Raw genomic sequence first — 15,578 nt, 5'->3', positions numbered from 1 at the left:
TATTAGTCTGTCTACATCTTCAAAGCCCAAAATGCTCTGTTCAACCTTGTAGCAGTAGTTTTCAAGTCATTTTTCAGTCATGAAGCAGTAGTTTTCAAGTTAACCACAACCTTTAACCTTTCCAAATGATTATAGTGTTGCCACATGACATCTCAAGGTAGAACAGAGTGTGTTCTGTTTTCTGCCTAAGTACAATACGCAAGGTTTGTGTGTTAAACATGCGTGAATGAAACAAAACACAACTCCAGGTCTGTTTGAGATGAGGAAACAACATCATAAGATCAGAAAATACTCTAATAATTCAATTTGGGAATCGCCTGACAAACCTGATTAGTGGAAGTGTCACAACAGCGGAACTTAAGTTCAATCCAGTTGAGAGAAAAGCACAGACATCTTTCTCTCCACAAACGCACAAAGCCCTTCCCTTCTGCACGTTTTCAAAAGCTAAATATATTTTTGCTGAAGTAGGCCGAAGTTCATCTATCAGCGTCACCGTGTTTCACAGCAGCGGGAGCCTGCCCAGATGGATTCTTGATATAAACACGAATATCTGGAAAATCCATCTTGCTGCACGAGGTTAGGGCATTTGTGGCAAAAGCGCTGGATCAGAGAGGCCATCGAGATCCACAAACGAAATCTGAGGAGCGTGAATCGGGACGACAGAGCATACGCATTATCGCACACTTAGGTTGGAGTCTTGGAGAAGGCGTCGGGCAGCAGGGGCGTAAGATTCCACTACCGTCTGACAAAAGTGAGTAAAGCAGCCAACAAGACACGTCACTACACCATCAAGTGACATTTCTGAGGAAGGCTAAAGGAAGGAGCAAAAACAAACCGCAATCACTAACTCCCGCGTTAGAAAACTGTGGTGCCAAATGGAAGCTGATGTCGCCATAAACATCATCACAACAAAGCTAACTAAGGTTACGTTCAGACTAAAAGGCTTAATGCTCAATTCAGATTTTTTTTTTTTTTTTTTGCGAGGTTGTTCACATTTCCGAATAAATTTGATCTGCAGTGTGAACTTTAAACACCCCAAAAGTGTCCCGCATGCTCACTGGAGGACACGACGACGTCCCACACAGCAAGTGAGCTCAGTGTTTACAGAAGTCGCCTAAATGCTGGGCTTGTCTCTCAAAATACAGTCCAGTTCTTCGTAAAATGGACAGGTTACACATCCACAGCCCCTTCGTTTGTTTGAGTCTTTAGCCTCCTTGTATTTGGCTCGCAGGCTCTTTATTTTTCATTGACATTGGAGCCAGGACCGCCTGTAGCCGCACTCTGCCATTTCTTTGGCAATCATTTCAAAAACCACCCGGTTCCGATAAGCCTGAATACAGCGATCCCCCCAAATGTTAACTAACTCACTAACCTCACTTTCCCTCCATTGACGAGACGAACTGACCGTTCAGAGTGAAGTCGCATGTGAAAAGATCGGATATGTATCGGTTTTAGAAACACATATCCAAGTGGCCTGGGTCGCATTTGAAAAAAATCGGATCTGCGTCATTCAGACTGTCATTAAAAGATCAGATACAGGTCGCATAGGGGCCCAAAAAATCTGATTTGGGTCACTTCAGGCTGCAGTCTGAACGTAGCCTAACATCCATGAACATTCACACAGACATTGGCTCCCTCTTTTCTGCATCACTCGAGGAAAAAATGTAAACCAGGTTAAGGAAGCAGCCAAAACCTACGTCAACTGATGAAAATAAGTTTGGATCAAAAACAAAATGAACCTTTAAAGAGTCCATTGTCCATTGTCTCAAAGTTGTAATACTGAACCTGTTTATCTAGCTATTGTACTGACTGAATATTATATTAATGACTAAACGGTTTAATGTTATTTTAATCTGGTTTACAGTCCCAAATTTAAAGAAAAAAGTAGGAGTATGGGCCAAAATTGACTCAAAAAATGTGCTTCTATCTTGCATTAACATTATGATCATAGTTTGTTTTAAACCGATTGCCTGTTCTGCACTTGCTTAATTTTTTCCTATCATGCTAACAGTGCACCTCCTGCTTCTTGGACAATAAAAAAACACTTTATAAGAAGATGGAAATGGTACAGATCTGTCTCATTACCGTGAAGGTCCTATATTATGCAAAATTAACTCTCGTGCGCATCAAAAACATCATTCACACATGTCTGAGTCATCTTTTATTATTTGTTTGTCTACATCACCAAAGCTCAAAATGCTCTGTTCCACATTGTGATGTCACGAAGCGGGTGTTTTCAAGTTAACAGCTCCTTTAGTCCAGTACCCATCAAGTATTTAGTATGCATGTCCAGCTTTTCTTTGTATCTGCACGACATAAAGAAATTGCGTAATCGCTGACTTGTTTTGCTGGCCACACTTTGGTAATCTCGCGTACAATTAAGTGGCATTATTTTATAGTGATGGTCACAGCTGAAAGTCAGGTGGAGGAGCAAGATACGTTTATTTCTCCCATAAAAACTCATAAAAAACAATTTAACTACTTCGCAAACTCAGTGCATTTGAGGTGAAATGAACTTCTTTCTAATAGAGAAAGTCGCCAGAGCCTAATCCTCCACTGCGCTGCACTGTGTTGTCCTCAAAAGGCATGAAAAGTACCTCTTCGTGACATCACAAGAAACAAAACACAACTCCTGGTATGTTTTTGAGGAGGTAACAACATTATAACATGGCTAAAAGGTGCACTATCTAACTTTTCTAGTCTGAGGGGCTGTTTAGACGAGAACGCTTGCGGGTAAAAACGACAAAATATTTTATCGCTCTGCCGTAGTGTTTCCATCTACACTGCCCAAGATGCAAAAGTGTGGTCAGATCTGCTCACGTCGTGTACGCGTTTACGTCACATACATCACCACCGAGACGCCTGGCATGCACACCCAATCGAATTCCACACACTTTTGCGTCACAGTATGCACTCAGATTTCCTCCCGAAAACGCTCGTCTAAACAAGGAAAAAAGCGTAAAGACTAGGGGTGTGCAAAAATATCAAAATATCGATATATCGTATCGTTTAATGTAATGATACAGTATCGATATTGTGGGCTGCTGTATCGATATATCGCCAAGTCTATTTTTTTGTTTTTTGTTACAGCTACAGTTTTGTTGCTTGTTTAGAGCAAAAAAAAAACTCATTTATGCAACACATTTGACATTTTCACTGTTTTCAGGATTAAAATGTTTGTGTTTCATATGAACTTTGCACAAAAAGTGGTTTCACAAAGACTTTTAGTGTCACGGCCATGAATTAGCCATTATTTTTTATTGAACTGTACTGAATTGATTTGAAATATATCGTATCAAACCGAAAAAGCACTATATCGAGGTGTGTATCGTATCGTGGCCTGTATATCGAGTTATGTATCGTATCGGCAGCTTCATAACGATACCCAGCCCTAGTAAAGACGCAACATCACTTTTGCGTCTTCTGTTCAGACCGTCACCATATAAACGTAGCCTCAGTGGAGATGTTATTGCTTTGCTTGGATTGTTCCGCAGTAAGGCATTAAAATGATCCATCTTCCATGTACGGACATTGCTTCCACTGCCCCACAAAACAAACCTCGTCCTTCTGCTTCTCAATCTCCTCCTTAAAACAAATAAGCTGTACATGTTCTGACTAGGAATGGGCATGATTAGTCAAATAATCGATAACTGATCATTAAGAATTTCATCGATTACGTTCATTTTAATCGACAAAGCGAATGCAGGTTGCTGTGCGTAGCGTGACCAAACAGGTCTGTACATGTCTCTCTGCACTCAGAAGGAGCGAGCAAACACAAACAGTCGGTCAGTCTGCAACGTACCGAAGCACAAATGCATATTTAACGATGATTTGTACAAGAAATTCCACGCTTTCCGTTGCGTTCGGGACAAGTGTGAGTCCATGTGCACAGTGTACAAAGCAGCACATATGTTTCGGTGTCCAGTGGGAAAAAGCTTTGCCAGGTGAGAGTCGCGCAATGTCGAATGACAAGTCCCCACCTCCCTCCCCCCGTACGGTGTCCTGGTTTTGACAAACGCAAATATGTTCACACTAACCTGTATTCCACTGAGTCATGTCTTTTAATCTGACAGAAGTTGACCGCATCAGCGACACAAGAGCTGTAGTTTTATCTTCGCTTAGTTTATGCAAATTAGCGATGCGGTTTTAAGTTTTGTTTCTGTGAGAGTTGCGCAAAACTGCATTAAACACATTATAATGTCAAACGGGCTGATGTGGCTCTAGAGTTGTTACGGTTTATATGTCGTAAAGTTGAATTTATTTATGCACATTAGTAGTGCAGATAGTAATAATAATGATGATCATTTTAATATAAAAACGTTAATGATTAATAGATAATTGATCGTTAATTCTTCCGACGATCGATTAAGAAAATTTCATCGACTGCACATCCCTAGTTCTGACAGCAGCTTTAAAATCTCCAGATGCTCAATGCTGCGTCCATGTTGAGCCGAGCTCCTTAAACACTGATCACACTCGCTGCATGTAACGTCGTCGTGTCCTCCAATGCGCATGCGGGAGACCTTTGGGGCGTTTAAAGTTCACACTGGAGATCACATACAAGTCGCACTTAATTGGAAATGAGAATGACCTCGCAAAAAATCCGAATTGAGTATTAAGCCCTGCAGTCTGAACATAGCCTTGGATCATGGATGTTTTCATTGCTCTCATTGCCTTGGAAAATCATGCATTATTATTGTGAGCAGCGTCTTATATGTCTTATATCTTATATCTTATTGCCCAGGCAAAGCAATAACATTTCCATGGAAACAAAATGGTTGCGGACCATCTTCCAGAAAAGTTACACACAAATTTGCACCTTTTAAAGCTCACAAGAGTCAATTTTGCGTAATATAGGACCTTTAAAATATATTTACCCAGGTACTTAATGCTGTTTTGACATATTTACTGACACACTGAGAGCACCTTAAGGGTTTGCTAAGGTTTAAGGTTCAATTCCCGTTCCCACCCACTCAATCTTCTAGTGTAACTTGATGTTAAAGGTGCATTGTGTAACTTTTCTGGTGGAGCGTCTGTCAAATGCTTTTCTAAATAGCTTTTTATCTGGAAAGTTTCACAGTATGCCATTAAACCTTTCCATCTTCACGGAGACGAAACCAGACCAAGTTACAGGTCAGATCTGTGGAGATGTGCATGTGACGGACCCCCAACTACAAAAGTTACACAACGCGTCTTTAAGTACCTCACAAAACGTCACAAAGTCAGTGCATTTGAGGTGAAATAAACTTGTACTAATAGAGAAAGTTACCAGAGCCTAATCCACGCTGAGCTACACTGTTTTGTCCTCAGGTTGCCTTGTTGATAATGTTCTTTTCTCCACACAGTATCAATATTTCAAACAGAGCAAGAGTGCAAGTACACGTTTGCTCTGGTATTGAAGCTGCTTGGCATTAAATTTGCATTAAAGGCATTGAGTGATCCTTAAAATGCCTGCATGAAAACAAGTCTATGATCTAACGCTTTCAAAAGAATAAATTTGACTTTTTATCATGAATGAACCATGTTTATTTTACAAACTAAACTCTATAATGTTGTTTATTTAATGCTAGAGGCCAGAGCAAGCGAACAGCAAAACAATTTTTATCTTAATATCTGCTTATACAGTATACATTTGAAGAAATTGGTTCAAACTAACACTTAACACTTAGAAATTACCTATGGAAGTGTAAAACTATCCAAGCCAGGACACAGAATGGTTTGGTGGCTCCCTCACACACTGAGCAGTGTTTGAAACTTTTTTAGGCTTAAACTTAGATTTTATTGATCCACAAGGGAAATTACTTATATTACAATAACACAGTGTGAAAAAATATATATTAAAAAATGTTATCTTCTAAATAGGGATGTAACAATAACCGAAATATCGTGATATGTATCATCAAAGTTCTCACAATAATATCGTGGACCATCACAATACATCGAATTACAAGTCTCTTTGCTTAAATTAAGAGTCATGGTGCAGCAGTAACTAAAAAAGACAGAGGGAACTACATAGACCATGATCCTTTGCTCCATTTCAGTGCAGACTACAAGAAGAAATAACAGCTCTAAGCACTTTTAAGTCTTAGTTCTTTGGATAAAGTCTTGTCAAGGCATTTTAAGACTAAAAAGTAGCATATTAGTCTAAATAAGTATTGTACCGTGAGATTTATATCGTGAAAATATCGTACCGAGAGATTTGTTTTGATATTGTTACATCTCAAATCGTGAGCCTCCCCGCCGTATCGTGAGCTTTCCCACGATATCGCTATAAATATCGTATCGTGAGGTTCATACCGTGAGACTTGGATATCATTACACCCCTACTTCTAAATAGGTTGCAAGAAAAAAGCAAGAGATTGGTGTCAATAAAACATAAATTATATAAATGTATATATAACAAGTTTAAAAAATAAATATCGTACTATAAATACAGTATATCACAGTTATATAAAAGAGGTCGTAAGGAAATAATGTAAAGATGATATGATGATTGACAGAAACGTAGGCTTATCTGTTTCATAAGGGTGAGTTGTTGTATATTTGTATGGAGTTGGGTATTTTTGAGCTCAGTTTTTAACATCATATCATGGGATTTTAACCAACTAAGAAGTACAGCCTGTGCAGGTCAAAGGACACAAGCAAGAGGATGCTGGATTCGGTTGAAGTGTTTTTCCCGTATCCATGGAGACTGTGCAAGACTAGTTAAGGAGCTGGCTATGGACCTTTGAGATGCTGCTGGCTTTTTACACCATACACTACCAGTCAAAAGTTTTACAACACCACACCTTTTCCAGTTTTTTCCAGTTTACTGTTGACCAAAATCAAAATTTTTGATTCATGAAAGTGTCCAGCTTTGGCAGATATAACAGCTGAACACACTCATGGCTCGTTCTTTTTACAATAGAAATCAAATATTTTTCAGAAAGTTCTTCCCAAGTCTGTTGCAAAACTTCCCATAAATATGTGGCACTTGTAGGTTGCTTCACTCTTCTGTCCAGTTCATCCCAAAACAGCTCGATGGGGTTTAAGTCTGGAGACTGTGCTGGACACATCATGTTTTCAAGTTTATCATCTTGTTTTCTTTTTTCCTGAGGTAGTTTTGGCAGAGCTTGGACTTGTGTTTTGTTATCTTTTATCTTCTTTTTAACCTCGGTCTGTTCAGTTCTTACCATTATCTGTTCAGATCTTACCGTTTCAAGCTCTTTGTTGGACTTGCACGACTTGAATTGCAATAAATAACTGGAAAAATTAAGGTGTTAAAAACTTTGGACCGGTAGTGTATGTGGCAGCAAATGTGGCAGAAGACCTTCCAGAAGAAATACTTGGGAATTAACCATTTTATCACCAACTGACACACCAGACTGGAGTAAGAACGACACCTTTTCTTGTTGATCGACACTGCTGTGATGGCTTTTCCACAAGATCTACTGAACCCTCCCTGACCAGTCCAGTCCTCCTGATAAACTGCACTGAGACCTTTGACTGAGACGCAAAGGACACTGAGACGTGGAAATCTTGCCGCAGAAAAACTTGAATTTCCCTCGAGATCAATACAGTATCAGGGTTGCCGCGGGGGGTCTTAAAAGTCTTAAAAAGGTCTTAAATTCCATGTTCCTAAATTAAGGCCTTAAACAGCCTTAAATTATGTTGTCCAAGATGATTTTTTTTCACAAAGGTCTTAAATTTCTATTTTTTTGTATACTTAACCGGGCTGCAATGCAATGTTAAATGGAAGGAGGAAAAAAACTAACAAAAAACAACAACGTGAAATCATGTAATGTGAAAAACGTCTAATTTGGAGTCTGCACAAACAATACTTTGGTTTCTGGCGCCGGCGGCAATGAGTAAACAATCAGTAGAGTGGAGGAAGACGTTGGATGGATCATGGGGAAGTGTAGGTTTAATCCACAGCGGCTCTTAGATTCTAGATGTAGTAGTTGGTTGGTCATTACTAGAATTGGATCTGGTGTTTTTCGCCCGCATAATGGGTGCGATGTTGGTCTTAATTTTCATTTAAGTCATCTTCAAAAGGTCTTAAAAAAGTCTTAAATTTGAAGTAGTCAAACCGCTCGCTTCCTAACTTGAAGGTTTATGGTTGAATCCCCTTTCCCACCTGCTCATACTGCTGTCCCGTTTTTTGGCAAGACCATCCCCAAGTTAGTGTGGATGGCTTCACTTGATGTTAACTTTGACAACCAAGTAAGAGAAGGAACATACCAACTTTTCAAGATTTTTAATGTTTTCGATACTTTAGCTATATTCTACTTGTTTATAATCTTTTGGGGTTTGAAATAGTTACAAAGCATGCAAATTATCAAGAACGCTTCTGTTTACTGTTTATTCAGACAAATATTTGGGTTTACAAGAGCCTCGCAGGCAGTACTCAGGGATTAAACTAAGACAACTTTTCGTGCCAGTAAATAAATAGTCAGATCATGCCCAGATAGTGTTCAAACAGAGGAAAGTTGGGTTTGAAAGTGAGCCAGTTCATTTGAGTTCACTGCGCTACTACTGATTGCTTAATTAACCTAAGCGAAGATAAGGTGTAAGCGCGAATAAATATAATAAAGTGTTTTTTTTCTGGTCGTATCTGATTTTCGATACTTTTGACAAGTCTACGCTCTTTCGTGTAAGTTGTATCTTTAGGCAGTGCTCCTGATAAGTTGAGGATAACTTTTCTAATAGATGCACCACCGCCTGTTTTAGATGTTAGTATTTTGTATACCATGTTTTTGTTGTTTTTTTCAATATGGCTTTAAACTTATCCACAAAGACAACTACACCAGATAAAAGTGTAGATCCAGTCTGCATGGAGGAGAACCCACTGTGAGATGGTTTTCCTTTGCATTTTTTTTTTTTTTTTACCAGCACCAACACCTGAAATTTGAGTTAAAGCAACATAGGTTTAATGCCATACTGTAGAACATTCCAGGTAAATAAGTACTTTCTCCATTGTGACAAGAATTTACTGTATTTTTCATACTATAAGTCATCTTTTTTTCATGTTTTGGGTGTTTCCTGCGACTTATACTCCGGTGCGACTTATGTATTAATATTTTCACACTGACAGTCATGAGAGGGCGCTCTACGCTTGAGTGTCAGTAGCTGCAGCTCCTATTACTCCTGTACCACTGTCACTTCACTCTACTGCGCCTGTCTCCTGCAGAAAGAGCCTCTGTCCTGTCTGTATCATGTCAGTCGATCACACCTTTACTTCTGTACCACTGAAAATGTAAAATTTAAACAAACTTATAAAGACGACTGACAAGACTCAACAGAAATGTCCCCAAAAAGAAAATCATATTTTGCTGCTTACAAGCTGCAAGTAGCGAAATATGCAGTCGAAAACAGTAAATGAGCAGCAGAAAGAAAGTTTGGAGTGAGCGAGAAACTTGTGACGACAGGGAGATTGCGCCATGCAACTTTCCTGGAAGTCATTGGATGGAACTTATATTTATACTTACTTACATTGGAAGTGCATCTTATAGTCTGGTGCAACTTATACTGTATGTTTTTTTTCTTCTTCATTACGCATTTTTTGGCTGGTGTGACTTATACTCTGGAGCATCTTCTTGTCAAAAAAATACGGTACTCATTAAAGATGCTGTACCTGATGTTTCCTGTCTCAACAACTTATCACTGCGATTAGTTTATAGGCACTTTTCATAACTTTCTGAGACCAGACGTGGTCACGCGCACTTCCTGATTCACTGTCAGAATATATCTGCTGTATACTGTCTGCATCTAGTCTTTTTTTTTTTTTTTTTTTTTTTAGATTGGATATCAGGAAGTGCACATTTGCCCTACAAAGGCAAAAGACCTTAACTCACCAGATTGTGAAACTGAGAAAAATTACTTGGAAGTTTCTGTTTGTCCAGACAAAAGTATAATAGGTAGGGCTCCCAAAATTTGACAACTGGTTGCTATAATGAAGACACTGTATGCAAAAAATATTTAGCTCAAAATTTGACCCTTATTTGTCAGTTCCTGTACTTTGCCTTGGTATCACGAGCCAAAAATAAGGAGTTGTGCAAAGACAAAAGGCCTTTGGGCCCGGTCAAGCAGAAGTAAACAGCAAGGCCAAAAATTAAAGTTAATGCATCTAATATAAAAATGTATTCAACAGATACATATGTACTCTAGTTTATGAAACTGTTTACCTTTTTTCTGTACCATTTTTGGTTCTAAAGTTACATACGTTTTAAACAGACCATGTATGAAACATGGAACAAAAATTATTTCCCAAATTTCAAAGACCTGCAAATCATGTAAATAAATGGATGTATTTCATCATATCTTGTGTTATTCGATCTTTGAACTGTTGATGAAGGTACATGATTTTTTTTTTAAAAAAAAAGTATTTAAAATGATAAAAATTTGCTTGGAAGGACTGACATATTTTATAGAAATAGTTTCCTTTCATTTTGAAGTAATATTAAAGTATTTGGAAGAAAAAAGCGACAAATTATGCAAAATCATGCACCTTCTACTTGCTTGTACAATTTTCCCTCCGTTACTTTTCCCTCAGTTACCATGACCTTTCTTAATAAAAAATCTCATGACTCAAAAAGTAAGAGGTTTTTCAACCTAATCTTGTACCATATGGTAGAAAACTATATGAAGCAAATATTCAAACCAGTTTGTTAAGGATATGTAAGTGAGAACCAAGAGTTATCACTGTTTGTATTTATTGCCCAAAAAGTGCTGCATATTTCATTCCCTCCGTTACCGACATGAGTTTTTAAAAAATTTTTGTCAACAACTTGAAAGAATATCACAGGTTTAACTTTACCCTGTTGGAGTGTTAACTCTTTCCTACATTCTGATACTTTACTTATTTCAATAGTCCCTCTAGTTTCTGAATAAGAGACATTTGAATGTAAAAAATCTGCCCGTTTCCCTCCGTTACTACTTGACCGGACCCATTTTTGGAGGATTTTCCCCAGACTTCCATCCATTATAAGAACACCTTACCAAGGCCTAGTCATCATGGTGTTTGAAATGATATAGAATAATTTTGGTGCTGATCAGCATCGTGCGGCAACACTTACACAGTGAAACAGTTTGACAGACACGTTACTTTCCAGTATTAACATGTCAATTGTAGCAGGATGACAAATTGGTCTCTGAAGGCTTTAATGCAGTAGAAGTAGTAAAAATTATAATAAGTAGCAGTAATTTACTCAGGAGTTTCCACAGTTGGGAAGGCATTTTTCACCTCTTTGCCACAAAATTTTTTTGCCACAAATTCTTAAGTGAAAACCAAGTGTTCTTTTTATCCACAAATCACCGCTTTACTTTGGCATCTTGGGGTTTTTTTTCATTGTGTTTTTGAAGGTGCACTGTGCAGCATTTGTCGTGGACCTGTTTGTAGTCGTGGAAATGTTATTGCTGTGTCTAGAATGTTCCACAGCATAGATTAAACCAGCAAATTACAACACTACGCTAAAATAGTTCAGATCTGTGGAGAGTCGTCTCTATTCACAGAAGGAATTATTGTATTTTTGAGCAACAGAAACACCCATAATGAGTAAATGTTGATGGATCTGTTTAATGTCGTACCATGGAATATTCCTGGAAGAGCAATCACATCTCCATGGAGACAAGCAGGTAGCGCACCGTCCACCGGAAAATTTGCGCAGTGCCCCTTTAAATAGTCTCCTGTGTGGTCACATTGCACTTGTATTGTTCTGCCCTCGCTCCGCCACACGACTCTTTAAATTACCACATTGACTCAGGCGCACATTTACCGGCACATCATGACTCCACTTTTGAGTTCCGTGGTTTAAAAGCCCACCGCGGAACTGAGAACAAAATGTTAAAATCACTAATGATGCAGAGGAGAGCGCTTCAGGTGAAATGTGAAGGTATTGGACAATTTAAGGCTTTTTCTGGTATGTGATCGTTTTGTGCTGTGGAATGAAATTTAAACGGTGAAGGGACATTTGCGGTTCGCATGCTGTTTGCAGACACATTTCAAAGCCTCGTTCTGTAACCTATTGACACTCAGCAGTGACATCACGCTGGGGGTGTTCTACATGTGTCTCTATAAGTGTGTATCCACGCACATCAGTGTCCCGGTTATGATTGGGTTTTTAGAGTATCCCGGTTTCTTCATGGTGCATGAAGACGCAGTATCCCAGTTTCAGTAAAACCAGACCAAGTTACAGGTGAAATCTGAAATCTTTGAGTTATAAAACCGTCTATAATTGAATAAATGTAAGGTAGATTTCTTTCATGTCAAACTGTGGAACATTCTAGGCAGAGCAATGACGTACCCATAGCAACAAGCAGTTGACGGACCCTCAACAAAAAAATTACACAGTGCAGCTTTAAGGTATTTTCTGATCTACAGTATGTTATAATGTTGTTTTCTCATCACAAACAGACCAGGAGTTGTGTTTTGTTTCATACACACAAACTCTGAATATTTAGGCTGAGTTTTTCTCTCAAACTGAAAACACTCTCTTCCACCTTGTGATGTCATGTGGTAATACAGTAGTGCTCCACGGTGTTTTTAAACTCCATACACCTACACTAGGATCAGCTGGATCATTTCAGCCCTGGAATTGCCAAATTATACTGAACAAAATGTGAAAGCGACAGTTTAGAATTTTGGACATAGGACCTCATTTCCTAGTGAGCCAGAGTGTTGGAGACGTGTGGAAACATTTTTTTTTTATTATTCCATCCAGTCCTTGTATTTGCAGAGGTCGCTGTTGCTAGGCTAGCGCATGTCAGTGGCCATGGTTATCCTTTGAGTATCCCGATTTCTTCATGGTGCATGAAGACGCAGTATCCCGGTTTCAGTGTCCCGAATAAGGCAGTATCCCGGTTATGAGAAACCGGGATACTGTAGCTGGTATATTCACACAATAACTGGGATACTGTGGCATGTAAACGCAGTGTGCCAGTTACTGCAACATAAAGTCGAGTGCGCATGCATTCAAAAGACAAGACAAGACACATTTCAGTCTTTTCATCACAACAGTAGCGACATAAATAAAGTAACTGTACATGAGTGAAATGACTGTAAAATAAAGAGCTGCACTAAACCTGCACACGTACAATCTGCACTCGTATGACCTGCACACGTATGATCATATGATATACACACAGAACAGACTCACCATCATCAGCACATCCTCTGTCACAAAAAGAACAGTCATATTCCACTGAGTCATGTCCTTTAGTCCGACAGAAGCTGAACCGCATCAGCGCACAAGGAAAGAGACGTTTTTTCAGCGCTTATAGTTTATGCAAATTAGCCATTTGGTTTTAAATTTCATTTCTGTAAAATGTAAACAAATGTGGCAAAACTGAATTATATTTTCAAAAAGTCTGATGTGGCTCTGTAGTGATTATGGTTTATATGTTGTAAAGTTGAGTTTTTTTATGCAGACGATTTTAATTAATAATCTGCTGCAGTGTGTTTGGAAACGTTCGGTTTGATCTGTGCAGTGGACTGTGGGATACCTCATAGCTTTTTACCGCTGGTTAGGAAACTCCCGATATTCCTATGCTAAAGGAGCTCATGGTTGTTTGTATTTTTCCTGGTTTATTAAATTAAATTAAGTTAAATGAAGCTCTTGCGCATTTGTAAGATTGTGTCAAGTAACCAGGATACTAAATTTGATAATTTACACAGCGAAATGACTATCCCGGTTTCTTAGCGTTCATGTAAACATCATATCCCGAATATAATAACCAGGATACTGATGTGCATGGAAACACACTCTATTAAGGTACACAAAAATCACGGTTCGGTACGTACCTCGGTTTTGAGGTCACGGTTCGGTTCATTTTCGGCACAGAATGGGAACAAAATGCAAAACCGCTTGCTTGTTTATTTTATTGTCAACATAAAGATTTGAAGAGGGTCCAAAACTATTAAGTAAAAGTACTGCTACAATGTCAAATATATTACCAAACTACTGTGAAATATTATGTCCTAAAGCTACTCTGCGAAGTCCAGTTGCTTCTAAACGCTTCTTAAGTCAATGTAACCGAGCACTACCTACTACTGAATCCCCCGTAACATTCTCTCCTCTTCCTCTCTTCTCTCCTTTAGGTGACGGAGACCAGGACGGGCCCCCTCGGATGCAGTAACTATGACAACCTGGATTCTGTCAGCTCCGTTTTGGTCCAGAGCCCCGAAAACAAGATTCATTTGCAAGGTTGGCTCCCCGTAATTGAAGCTGCACCAATTTCTGATGGAATTGTCAGCGCTACATTTCGCTGGCGAGGGCTCATATACGCGCCGTGAACGTGTCTCCGTGAATTAAGCTACAATCACTCTAGCTTTATTTATTTATTTCTGGTCCCCGTTCATGCTCGTGTAGCGCCAAAGTGAGTGAGACCCTGAAAGTATAATGACATCGGGGAGGAAAGAGTAGTACATGAAAATTTGAAATGAATTTGAGCGTACTGGAGGATGGGTACGGTGTGTTTTCGGTCTCCGTGTTATGCCCTCTGGACTTGAAATAATAACAAAAATATCTAGGTATGTTTTCCTGTTAATGTTTTGTATGCAGGAACTGTGTGCAGCCTGTTACAGAGTTAAAACGTTTTACATTTACAACTGGACATGGGTTGCCTATATTAAAAGGTGCATTGTGTAACTTTTCTGATGGAGGGTCCGTCAAATGCTTTTCTCCATGTAGATGTTATTGCTTTGTCTGGAATGTTTCATAATATGGCATTAAACCTTTCTATCTTCATGGAGACCAAACCAGATGAAGTTACAGGTCAAATCTGTGGAGTTTTGTTTGTATTTTTGAGTTATAAAACCATCTATAATTGAATAAATGTAAGGCAGAGCTGTTTAATGTCATACTGTGGAACATCCCAGGCACAGTAATGACATATCCATAGCAACAAGCAGTTGACGGACCCTCAACAAAAAGTTACACAGTGCAGCTTTAAGGTATTTTTTGATCTGAAGCATGTTATAATGTTGTTTTCTCATCACAAACAGACCTGGAGTTGTGTTTTGTTTCATGCACATAAAATCTGAATATTTAGGCTGAGTTCTCCTCTCAAACTGAAAACACTCTCTTCCACCTTGTGATGTCATGTGGTAATACAGTAGTGCTCCACTGTGTTTTTAAACTCCATACACCTACACTAGGATCAGTTGGATTATTTCAGCCCTGGAATTGCCAAATTATACTGAACAAAATGTGAAAGCGACAGTTTAGAATTTTGGACATAGGGCCTCATTTCCTAGTGAGCCAGAGTGTTGGAGACGTGTGGAATTTTTTTTTTTTTTAATTATTCCATCCAGTCCTTGTATTTGCAGAGGTCACTGGTGCTAGGCTAGTGCATGTCAATGGCCATAGTTATCCTGCCACTAAAAACAGTCTTACCCACTCCACAAAACACCCAAAACAAATCTATTATTACACCAGACTGTCCATGTAAATGTTTGTGTTGATAGAATAATGTTTGAAATAAAACTAACGTTGTGTCGCTTGAATCGTCGCATGTTGAGGGACTATTTTCTCATATATCAGTCCGCCGCTGCCGAGCTTTCTATCAGGAAGTACAACTCTCTGCTGCTGCTCAGACATAAA

General features: G+C 38.9%; 1 protein-coding gene across 1 annotated transcript in view; it reads left to right on the top strand.

Annotated features, from left to right (window-relative positions):
- brinp3a.1 (bone morphogenetic protein/retinoic acid inducible neural-specific 3a, tandem duplicate 1) overlaps positions 1 to 15,578 on the top strand; it is a 318,764-nt gene that overhangs the window by 222,382 nt on the left and 80,804 nt on the right. Inside the window, exon 5 of the mRNA XM_055164889.1 lies at positions 14,075 to 14,180. Coding sequence (XP_055020864.1) covers positions 14,075 to 14,180 — 106 coding nt within the window. The remainder of the gene's footprint in view (positions 1 to 14,074; positions 14,181 to 15,578) is intronic.

Source organism: Boleophthalmus pectinirostris, unplaced genomic scaffold, assembly GCF_026225935.1.
Source record: "Boleophthalmus pectinirostris isolate CB_2022bp ecotype Guang Dong unplaced genomic scaffold, ASM2622593v1 HiC_scaffold_7, whole genome shotgun sequence".
Taxonomy (NCBI): Eukaryota; Metazoa; Chordata; class Actinopteri; order Gobiiformes; family Gobiidae; genus Boleophthalmus; species Boleophthalmus pectinirostris.
This window is presented reverse-complemented; position numbering and strand designations above follow the sequence as displayed.